The 12,016-nt window shown below is 50.0% G+C and overlaps 1 protein-coding gene across 1 annotated transcript in view; it reads right to left on the bottom strand.

Moving 5' to 3' along the window:
* The window catches only part of DPP6 (dipeptidyl peptidase like 6), a 681,409-nt gene that overhangs the window by 71,994 nt on the left and 597,399 nt on the right, over nt 1-12,016 (bottom strand). Inside the window, exons 11-12 of the mRNA XM_035029860.1 lie at nt 2,620-2,743; nt 892-930 (exon numbers count right to left, since the gene is read on the bottom strand). Of these exons, the coding sequence (XP_034885751.1) occupies nt 892-930; nt 2,620-2,743 (163 nt within the window). The remainder of the gene's footprint in view (nt 1-891; nt 931-2,619; nt 2,744-12,016) is intronic.

The following is a 12,016-nucleotide window of genomic DNA, read 5'->3' as shown; positions in this document are numbered from 1 at the left end:
CTCTTTCAGGTAAGACTGGCGAGGAGGAGTCTGGAAAGCAGCCGTGCCCACTTACAAGGCTGCCCCCCAGATTTAGTGAAGGGAGGTGGGGACCAACCGCCATTCCACATGGAGGAGGTGTCACCAGCAGTCCCTGACCCCGGTCGATCACGTCAGTAAAGATGGATGCCTGTGCCCGCTCCACCACGATTCCTGACCCTCCCCACCAATCCTCAGGCAGTTTTCATCCCAGGAGGCTGGACAGCAAGGAAGGAAACTTCTCAAACGTTCTCCCCTGTTCTTTGCTGGGATGTGCAGAGCGATGAGGACAGAAAACAGCAGTGCTGAGAGCTTTGCTGTATTGGGGCAGTTTGACCTGTTTTGTTGGGGCAGAGGGCGTCCCCGTCAGCCTCGCCCGACCTCCTCGAATCTCAAGCCCCCAGAGCCTGGCTAACGTGCATTTCTGACCCGCATCGGGACGGGACACCCAGGGGTGGCTCTGAGGCCAGCTCCCCAGGAAGGCTCAGGCCACACGGCAGCGGGGCCGGCCTCACACGGGACACCCCGAGAGTACGTGGAGAGAAACGGACTACAAGCAGTCTCCTTCCCTCTGGCCACGGTAGAGCAGACTGGGCAACTTCTCTGGACTCGTCACAATTCTCCAAAAGGCCAGCCCTCTAACTGAGCCCCGAGATCTCCCCACGGAAGATGTCACGACTATCTCCTGTGGCTCTGTGCTTCTCCGGTGGTGCTCGAGGCCACGGGGAGCAAGGGCAAGATGGGCTGAGCCGCCCGCCGCCCCCCCGGCGCAGGAAGCTGTGCGGCCCCGTGGGGCTGTGAAAACCCGGGAAGCCAGCGCGCTGGTGGCTGGCGCGGGCGGAGAGCGTGGGGACTCAGGCGTGGGGGAGTTACCTGTCTGTGGAGCCAGGCTTCGCTTTCATCCTCGTGTTTCTGGAATGAGATACAAGCATTAGAGAAAAGGATTGCGTTTGCATGTTTCGTGTCTGTGAGCAGCAGTGCTTAAAGCCCCTCCACGGTGGCCGCGCAAGCAGACGGGGCTGTGGCCCGGGCAGGCGGCGTCCCGGCTCTCCACCGTGTCCCCGCTGCGACTCGCAGCCCCGCACACGTGTCCCCGAACCAGGCAAACGCCACTCGCCCCAGCAACGGGGACGTATCCAGGGCGGGCAGGAGTCCCTTGGAAGACGGTGCACGCCTACCCCTGGGGCCCTCCCTGTCCACGCAGGCGCCCACTTAAAGGCAAACCTCAGGTGCCACACTGTTGCAGGGATTTGCGTGTGTGCGTGTGTGCACGCGTGTGGACATTTCTCACATGTCCAGTTCGCAGCTCTGAAGAACAAGCCTGGTAGCCCAAAACATTAAAAGGACTGAAAATGTATATGAAAAGTCAATCTCCCGGGACCGTGTGGAAAGATGCACAATGGAAGACAAAACGAAACAGGAACCACCAGCATGACGGCTATGCAAGAGGGGGGCCCTGCTCCCGGTGCTGGTCTGGCCTCCAGCTGCTGGGGGTGGGGGGTGGGGGTTCTTCTGTCCGTGGACCAGCGGCAGGAAGGGGCTACTTTGCTGACATGCACAGGTCGGGGCACAGAAGAGACAAGGTGTGGATAACCAGCAATTCCCAGCTTCCTGGCCGCGTGTCTACTCCTTCCCTTCTTCCCTTCCGTAAGCCCATCAGCATAACCCAGGATCTGCTCTTGATCACATCGAGAAGGAGGCACATCCCCGACCCACGGGAAGACAGCAGATCCCTGAGCTCACCTCGATGCCGTGCTTGGTGTGGCCAGAGTGCCTTCAAGGCCCCCCAAGCCGCAGCAAGGCTGCTCTGCAGACTTGGGGAATAAAAACGTGTGGTCCTAAAAGGAGTTCCTGAAACACCTGCCTGGATTGGTTAATGGAGTTTAATTGATTTTTTTTTTTAACGTAGCACTAGGAGGTCGGCCTCTTAGGGCTCGACCTGGAGTGCGGAGATCCTGAGCCCCCAGGGAGGAGGGTGTGCTTGCTGCAGGCTGGGGGGCAACGGCGGGGCCGTTCCCTTGCTCTGCCCAGTGGCCAGGCCTTGTTTGGATTTCCATTCTTTCTCGCTTCCTGTGCGTATTTTCCATTTTGTCTTCCGCACGTTCATCTGCCTTCTCTCACTTCACACTGAGTCAGCCTGAGAGCCCTAGAAACACTGCTGGCCTCAGCAGATGCCGGCCCACCCAGGCGCCCTCGGGCTCGGGTGGGCGGGAGGACAGAGCCAACCAAAGGGGGAGGCCGGGCAGAGTGCTGGCCCCACCTGGGTCCCAGGGCCTCAGGCCACCCCTTCCCCTCCCTGATGTCCCCTGGAAAACGAGGGGAATGCTCGTCGTGAGACCGCAGCGGGCACAGGTAAAGGGGAGTAACGCATCCATAGACTGCCGCGGGCGCACAGGTCCCAGGACGGGACTCCTGGGGCGCCGAGCGCTCCGCCGCGAGTTTTGCAGCAGGGCACAATTCATGCACAAGGTGGCAGCAAAGCGGAGCCCCGCGGGCAGGCTCCCGCGCAGGGGGCGCGCCCTGAGCGGTGCCCCCGCCCAACCCGCCCCTCCGCCCCGCGCCTCCGCTGCTCGGGCCGTCGGTCCTTGACCCCGCCCGTACCTTCGTGCAGACCCCAGTGGTGGCGTCGCAGAGGGTGAGGATGGACACGTTCTGCGCCCGGCTCAGCCAGTTGACGGCCACCTTGGTGCTGGTGGCCCACTTCACCATGGTGATGTAGTACTCCCTGGAAACACGCAAACACGCGAATTACTGCTCTCGCCCGCGCACGCCAGCAGCCGGGCACAGGCCAGCCCTGGACGCTGGGGCCGGAGGTGGGGGCGCGCCGGGCATGGACCGACCGCGAGGCTCTGGAGCGGGCCTTCCCGGCCGTGGGCGTTGATGCCGAGCGCTGCGGGGAAACTAAGCCCCGAGGCGCGCAGTGCGGTTCTGTCTGGGCTGCTCCCCGAACCACCGCTGCCCTCTGTCTGCCAGAGGGCGGCCCGCCTCGGTGCCGCCCCGGGGTTTGTGACTCAGCCTGCAGCCCAGGCTGATCTCCTGGCTTGACCTTCTTGCCACAGCCCGGGGCCAACGCACACGTCCAGCTCCCTGGAGGCAGCAAGGGGTCCCAGAGGGGCCGGCGGGGCGAGAACCGGGAGGGCCTTGGGGGGAGAGGCCCCCGCCGAGGGTGCGATGCCGGAAAAACGCGCGCGCACGCCGAGGAAGGCTGTGTCCCTTTCCCCCTGCTGCGAAGGCAGAACACCCAGGGACCTTCGCCAGCTAATTAGGGAGACTGGTTCATGGCTCCGGGCATCAGGCAGATTCCGTCTGATACTCCAGATGTCACACACCTGCTTTCACCCAAACCTGCGAATGCCGCAGTGTTCTAGGCTACCCTGTACTTAGCATGGGGGGCACTGGGGCTTCCGCTAAGTGAGTCAACCACCCAGAGCCCTTCCAGCACGGGATTTCTAGGGGAAAAAAAAAAAAAAAATATATATATATATATATATATACACCTTTAAGAGGAAGAAGAAAATACCAAAAATACAACGGTACAGAAAGGCTATCCCTGGGTGAATTCCAAGAATGTTCTAGAGGCCAGCTAACCCTGTTCCGTCACCTACCCCATCTATATCTATAATGAGATCTATTGTTCAGAAGGATTACTTTGTGGTCTTACAAGATCCTTTATCACTAAAGATAGCAGCACATTCTCTAGACAATGACTAGCAAGCTGGAAAGGCACGTGGGTTCGCCCAATGATTACTTTTCAACAGAAAGGCCTAAATCACCAGGTGCTTTCAACTAAGCTTGGGTTAAGTAGGAGAGGAGATTAAATTGCTGTGTCCTCTATTTCTCGAATCCACCTGTTAATCAAAACTTTAAACAACCTAAGTCAAGAGCTGACTCAGGCTGTCACCTCCCGCGCAGGGGGTGGGGGAGGCCCCGGCTGCCCATCCAAGTCTTGGCCCACCTACTCGGGACGTGGCTGGTGAGGATGTCATTCAGGCATGATCCAACTTTTATGATTTTCAACCTTCTCAATTGCTGTGATTTTTGAAATAGGGCTGGATCTGCTCATACCATCTGCTCAGCAAGCCCCCAGGCCTCGGGGACCTGGGTCCGTGTGTGTACAGGATCTGCCTTCTCACACAACACCGTCAGGCTCCTGCTCTGAAAAGGAGCGTGGCCTCTCAGCAAGTCCTCTGAGGATGCTGCCCTGCCCGAGGGCTCAGAGCCCATTTCTTTGATCGGCTCCCTGAATATTTATAGGCACAAAAATATTTAGCTTGGCCCTTCAGAATAACTCAGGGTCTGGGCCCAGCCCTTGCTTCATGTATAATACTTCTTATTTTTAAATTACAACATAAATGATCCTTGGGTCCCTGCTCGGTAGATGCTAGAGACTGCTAGCTGGAGGGGCCACGGGGACGGATGTGAGCAAACTCCTGTCTTCCTTGACCGTGGGGCCTGTCGGATGCAGACATTCATATTGAGGGTGTGGTGTGGGAATTCACAGTGATGAGCAAACATATTTCATCTGGATAAAACCAAGGAGGAAAAAGTCAGATCTCGTGGAAGGACTAGTTTTTGTTTTTTTTTTTCCCACGGCCTTCACACTGGTTAGGGAGGACCCCTTTCTTGGAAACATTCATGAGTCCTATGTGTCTTTCTAGGTTTTATGGTGTTGTTTTGCACAATCTTCATATCGACCAAATACAAGTCTTTCTTTTACTTTCCTAATTTGTGATCTGAGGCATGCTGTAGAAAAGAAGAAATAATTGCACGACAGATCAGGACAGTTAAACCTGGACCCACTTTGTTTAGTTGTGTGGACCTTGGCAGGGCCCCCGATGAAGGACAGGTGCAGCGCCCACCAGGGGTGGGTGCCCGCGGGCTTTGCTTCTATACCTTACTTCACGTGCAACTTGAATCCTCAGTTCCTCATCTGCGTAATATGAATTTCAAACAAACTGATGGCACCCTTAGAGATTTTATGGTGATGAAATCTAATGAACTCTTGAAACAATAAAAATTATTAAGGACTCCATAAAGATGACATAATATATCTCTGTATCAGTAGGTGGCACTGCTTCACTGCTGGGCGGTTACTGGGCCTCCAGCCGTGCTGCCGATGGTCAAAACACTTGTCTCTTTCAGGACCTCACACCGATCTCATTACTCGTACGGCAACATCTCATCTCGAACCAACATTTCCTCATCCCGTGAACTGCATCAATGACTGGGCTTCATGCCAAGTTCTGGCTATTTAAAAAATCAAGTCAAATTGCAAAGATAAAGCACGATCAGGGATGGGCGATTTAAAAGGAGCGATGATCTCCAGAGCCTCACAGAGAAGTGACACTCTGGAAAGAAGGACACTCTTCCACTACGTAAGATTTGTATTGACACCATATGTTCGTGGAAAGGAAAATACAAACTTTACCCATTTCTGAAACTTAAGAAGAATCCAGGAGTAGATAAGAAAGTTCTCTTGGTTCCTTACACACTTTCCATTTTCTCTAATTTCAAAGCTGTTGGTTACATGCGGGCTACGGGGCTGGGGGCAAGGACCGAGGCCAAGTCTGTCAGGCTACTCCTGGTGGTTTAGGGGGAAGGACTGATTGATTGTTCTGTTTCGATGTTGACTGCACGGACACATGGGGATTTCCAGCACACAGTAATATCTGGTTGGCAAATCTGAGGTAGCCTTTACCAACTTTGTGTCAATTTGCCTCTAAACCACAAAAAAAGACACAAAATCACAATACCCCCAAAAGTGAGTGTTGAAAATCTCCAGCAACCATGACACAGCTGGAGAAGCATGAAACCATAAAACGGGCGGCCCAGCCCATGCTTCACTCTATGAGGCGAGCAGCAGCCAGGCAGGAGAATATGATTCTCCTCCCCGGGAACTCATCCTTCCTCAGAAACCCTGACCTTGCACCACCCAGAAATTTGGGAAGTCAAACCTTTGCTACCTCACTGTTACAGAGGATCATGATTTTTCATAGATGCATAATGACTTAGAATGTCAAAAATAAAAAAATTCTAAAGAAGGTGGAAGAAGACGCTCAAGTCTGCCCAGGGAGCACACCAGATGGAGAGGTTAGACTCTGTCTTCCGATTCCATCTGAGAGGTTCAAGCAGCCCCCAAATTTCAGAGTCAAAAATAACCCTCCCGTGGCGTCTGCTACCAGGTGTCAGGCATGCGTGGATGTCTCCTTCCTGGTGTGGAGAACGGCAAAGGTCGTCATACAACACAGATGGAGGGAAGGGGGAATTACGCTGACAACATAAAAGCAGAACATATTGGGGCGCCTGGGTGGCTCAGTCGTTAAGCGTCTGCCTTCGGCTCAGGTCATGATCCCAGGGTCCTGGGATCAAGCCCCACATTGGGCTCTCTGCTCGGCGGGAAGCCTGCTTCTCCCTCTCCCACTCCCCCTGCTTGTGTTCCTGCTCTTGCTATCTGTCTGTCTGTCAAATAAATAAATAAATAAAATCGTTGAAGAAAAAAAAAAGCAGAACATAACCCTAAGAATATAAGATGAGGGCGCCTGGGTGGCTCAGTTGGTTAAGCGACTGCCTTCGGCTCAGGTCATGATCCTGGAGTCCCAGGATCGAGTCCCACATCGGGCTCCCTGCTCGGCGGGTAGTCTGCTTCTCCCTCTGACCCTCCCCCCTCTCATGTGCTCTCTCTCATTCTCTCTCTCAAATAAATTAATAAAATCTTAAAAAAAAAAGAATATAAGGTGAGATGAAGAGGGGAGATGAAAGACTCTAGGGAAACCAAATCCAAAGGTGAGAGAAATTGGACTCAGAGAAACTGAGGAAAATTTGGGAAGCTCTCCCAGAAGGCAGAGGAAGGCGAAAGGAAGGAACAGGGACTGTCCTCCTGTCCGAGGCCGTCAGAGCTTCCTGCAGAGAAACCACAGTGATGGGGAGAGGAACCATCTCCCAAACTCAGAGACGAGACGGCAACGTGCGCACAACAGGATCTGAACGTGCAGGTGAGAAGGGTTTTCCATATTCCAGGGAGGTTAATAAAATGCCTAAATATGTTCTGATAGAATATTTGAGTTCTAAGGGAAGAGAAATCTCACTATAACCTAGTAATAAGGAAATATGTTTTAACAAATGATCAAAATTTAGGCGGATATCAAATTTCTCTACTGTTCTAGGTTGAGGGGGTATTTAACATTTCAGTGTTTTTAATAAGCAGTATCTTCTACTTGAATATACCCTATACTGAAAAAAACTCAAAAGGCTCAAAATTAAAAGCTAGGCATGTAAGAAGATAATCCCTAAAATAAATCATCCATAGATAGTCCAAAACCACTATTAATTTGATTACAAATTTGAAGTAAATATCAGAAGTGATTATTAAGTGACAAAAACATTGTGAAATAAAAGAAATATTGGGTGATTATCTCATAGAATTATAAATATTTAGCAAGTTTTCAAAGCACATTAAAAACAAAAGGTAGCATAATATTCCATTGTATATATATACCACATCTTCTTTATCCATTCATCTATCGATGGACATCTTGGCTTTTTCCACAGTTTGGCTATTGTGGACATTGCTGCTATAAACATCGGGGTGCTGGTGCCCCTTTGGATCCCTACATTTTTATTTTGGGGGTAAATACCCAGTAGTGCAATTGCTGGGTCGTATGGTAGCTCTATTTTCAACTTTTTGAGGAACCTCCATACTGTTTTCCAGAGTGGCTGCACCAGCTTGCATTCCCACCAACAATGTAGGAGGGTTCCCCTTTCTCTGCATCTCCACCAACATCTGTCATTTCTTGACTTGTTAATTTTAGCCATTCTGACTGGTGTGAGGTGATATCTCATTGAGGTTTTGATTTGGATTTCCCTGATGCCGAGCAATGTTGAGCACTTTATACAATGGAATATTATGCAGCCATCAAAAGGAATGAGATCTTGCCATTTGCAACGACGTGGATGGAACTGGAGGGTGTTATGCTGAGCGAAATAAGTCAATCAGAGAAAGACATGTATCATATGACCTCACTGATATGAGGAATTCTTAATCTCAGGAAACAAACTGAGGGTTGCTGGAGTGGTGGGGGGTAGGAGGGATGGGGTGGCTGGGTGATAGACACTGGGGAGGGTATGTGCTATGGTGAGTGCTGTGAATTGTGCAAGACCGTTGAATCACAGATCTGTACCTCTGAAACAAATAATACAATATATGTTTAGAAAAAAAAAAGAAGAAGAAGATAGCAGGAGGGGAAGAATGAAGGGGGGAAATTGGAGGGGGAGACGAACCATGAGAGACTATGGACTCTGAGAAACAAACTGAGGGTTCTAGAGGGGAGGGGGTGGGGTGATGGGTTAGCCTGGTGATGGGTATTAAAGAGGGCACGTTCTGCGTGGAGCACTGGGTGTTATACGAAAACAATGGATCGTGGATCACTACATCAAAAACTAATGATGTTATGTACGGTGATTAACATAACAATAAGAAGGTAGCATACAGCACAATGATGAAACAGAAAGGACATTTAAGAGAAAGGAAGAAAAACATACCACATTCCTGGAATGGGAAGCTAAATGTGGTCAAGTACTTTTCAAAATGACGATCTGTCCGGGAAGGCCTGAAATGATTCTACTGAAGCTTCCCCAGGGCAGACGACATTACCTTATTCATTTCTGCATCTTTGGCCCCTGCAAGGTGCTGCACCCATGGTGAATACTGAATGTTTTTTAAAGGAATAAATTTAATTCTAACAGAAAGACCAATGGATTTCTTTGCTGAGAGGAGATCATCTAATAAAATACGTAAAAAACTAATGATGTATTATATGTTGGCTAACTGAACATAATAAAAAATAATTCTAAAGTTCACATATAAGAAGAAATGGATAAAAACAGCCAAGATAACAGGTTTTGAAAAGGAAGACTCGCAAGAGGGATTTATACCAAGAGTTGCCATGAGAGACCAGGCTATATGTCATTTACTGATGGAACTGTCTTAAATCACAATGTTTTACCCAAGACCAGAATAGTTTATATAATAATTTAATATCTAATGAGAATGTCATCAGAAAAGAAGGTGACATACGATCCAGGAAACAGTGGGGGGGTGTCCCAGGACGGTCTTGTCACAGACGTGGTAGAGAATAATCACTCCACGCTGGGGTGTGCAGTGGAGGGTACCTGGGAAGATAGGTGTGGGGTAACGAGCAATGTAACAGAATACCTAATAGAGTTTGGGGGGCAAATAATGAGAGTAAGATAAAATGGAATATTCCAAGTCAAAAATAAAACAACTTAAACCTCCAGGAAAAACAAAACACTGGACAAAAACGAGATGCAGTCACAGCTCTAGCTTGAAAGACAATTACTTATGATGAAGTCAATGCTATTTATTGGTTTTAACTTCTTAGAATCAACTTAAAGATAAGTAAGGAGATTTAGATATGGTTACAGGACAGAAAGCAAATGCCATCAATCTCAATGATATAAATGTAAAAAAAAAGATGACAGAGTTTCTAGGGGACAGACAGGGACAGGAGAGGGACCTGGAGGAAAGGACAGGACCGATATCTTCATCTTTCAAACTGGGGAGTTATGAATTCTTAAGTTTATAAAGGTAAGTAACAGAGGAAATTAAAATGCACATATATGGAGAAGGTGGAAGGGCATAGGGTGAGTGTGCCCATTTCTTATCTATCATAAGAAAGAAACAAATTAATAATGCACAAATTAGTAAAAACAAATAATAAAATTAATATAAATTAATAAGATAACAAATTAAAAATAAAATATATAAACATATTATTTAGCAATAGGAGGGTTACTATCGGAAAAAAACATACAAGGAGTTAAAAATCATCTCCGGGGCGCCTGGGTGGCTCAGATGGTTAAGCGTCTGCCTTCGGCTCAGGTCATGATCCCAGGGTCCTGGGATCGAGTCCCGCATTGGGCTCCCTGCTAGGCGGGGAGCCTGCTTCTCTCCCTCTGCCTCTGCCTCTCTCTCTCTCTCTGACTTTCATGAATTAAAAAAAAAAATTTATTAAAAAAAAAAATCATCTCCACCTGGGGGTGGGATGGGTAAGTGGGGAGGGACTGTTGTTTGTTCTTCCATAACCCCTTCTGCATGGTTTTACTTTGAAGCATTAATATGCAACACTTTGATTAAAAGGAAACACAAAGTTACAACTAAATAAAAGTTAAGAAAAAAAGCATGGAGCTGTCGAGAAACACGTTAGTGACCTGGACAAGGCTGAGACTGTGGGCTACCACATGCGGGGACTTAGGGAGAGGTGCCTTGAGAGGGACCTCTTTTGCTCCCAGTGTGTTTTCGCTGTGCTCCCTCGGTGGAGGTGCTGTGGGCGCTCGGATGGGCACCGTTTACCCCCCTCCCCCTCCCCAGGCAGGGACTTCCACACCGGGAACGTGTAGCTCCCAGGCCATGCAGCACCAGGGACCCCCGGGCCCACGTTCCCCAGACTGGAAGTCCCAGACAGCCTGCTTTTGCTCTTGGAGTCTGCGGGCATCTCTGGCCCTACTACAGATGCTGAAAACACAGGCGGGAAGAGAGTCCCCGGACCCAGCATCCTCCACCAGGCCACATCCACCCCTCCTTCCTCGAACCTTTCCCGGCACCTGCAATTTGTGCCATCTTGTCTCAGATCATCATGCAGTACCAATTCTTCTTGACCCATTAGCCAGGCTGGGAGCTCCTTGAAGCAATGAGCAAAGTCATGATCCAGGACCCAGGCTTGGGTACCTACAGAGGAAACCCATATAATTCTTACAGCTTGAGTCACACTGTCTCTCGAGGGGAGAGTGGGGGGAAGTGCCTGAAGAGAACCTAGAGGGACTTGAGAGTGGGAAGGACCTCAGTGTCAATGAAGCGAACAGTAGTTAGAGTCGGCCACGCCCCTGGGAGCTGCCGATGCCCCCAGCAGTGAAGGCAAGTAGAGGAATGATGTGACCAGTGTATGATGGGACAGATGTGGCTACAGAGAGCCCTGAGTCCCCTTGACCATGGCCTCTCCATGGGGCCTGTCTGTGTGGGTGCAGATGATGCATCTGTGGTCGTACATCGACCTCGCTGTGATTGCTGTACTCATCCCATTGCCGCTGGGAAGGAAGTGTGGACAGAGACGGGGGAGCCTGTGTCCACGGTCCTGTGCACACTGACTCGGGGTTGCAGAACACACCCCCTGTGGCCACCGCACTCGGGGAGGTTGCCCCCTCCCCCAGGGACAGAAGCAGACAGTAATGATGGCAGGATCAGCCCAAGTCTCTGCCACAGGGGACAGAGGCCGTGGCAGAGACTGTCTCTGTACCCATGACTGATTATCAAAGTCAGCAGTCCTCCAAGTGTGGTCCCCAACCAGCAGCACCTGGGAAGGTTGGAAATACACATTCACAGGCCCACCCCAGACCCACTGAATCCAAAACTCTGTGGGTGGGGCCGCAAGGTATGGTTGGACGAGGCCCCAGGTGATTCCAGTGGTGTTCCACTTTGAGGACCACAATCTCAGTGAGCCAGGTGACACGCTGGTGAGAACAGCTCCGAGGGCCATTTAGTGACGGAGCTCCACGTCCGTCTCTGCCCTTACTAAGTGTTCTCTGGAGGAATAAATGTAATGGTGGGCAGATAAGGTGCTCTGGAATAAACAGAAGTTGGTTGCAGTAAAAGGAGGGGAGAAAACAGGATTTAAAGCAGAATGATTTATGAAGGTGAGATGGAGCAGGGCTTTGGAAGACACAAGGATTGATCCAATGTTGAGATGAAGAGAGATGCTACGATATTCTGATAATCACAGAAAATAGACGATCATATTTTGAGAACCTTAGAAATTGCATTTTAAAAAGAACACAATACCAAAATATTAATAGGAAACAAAAGATTCCTGGAAGAAATCCTACTGATTTCCTCTTTATTCTAAAGTACTTTGTCTGTCAATGAATAACACATGTTCATCCAAAGAGCATTTAGGGAGGGTTGAGCACTGTGCAGACATGGTTCCAG

Source organism: Mirounga leonina, unplaced genomic scaffold (assembly GCF_011800145.1).
Source record: "Mirounga leonina isolate KUSES-001 unplaced genomic scaffold, KU_Mleo_1.0 Mir_321, whole genome shotgun sequence".
Taxonomy (NCBI): Eukaryota; Metazoa; Chordata; class Mammalia; order Carnivora; family Phocidae; genus Mirounga; species Mirounga leonina.
The sequence above is the reverse complement of the archived record's forward strand: the minus strand, read 5'-3'. Positions and strand labels throughout refer to the sequence as shown.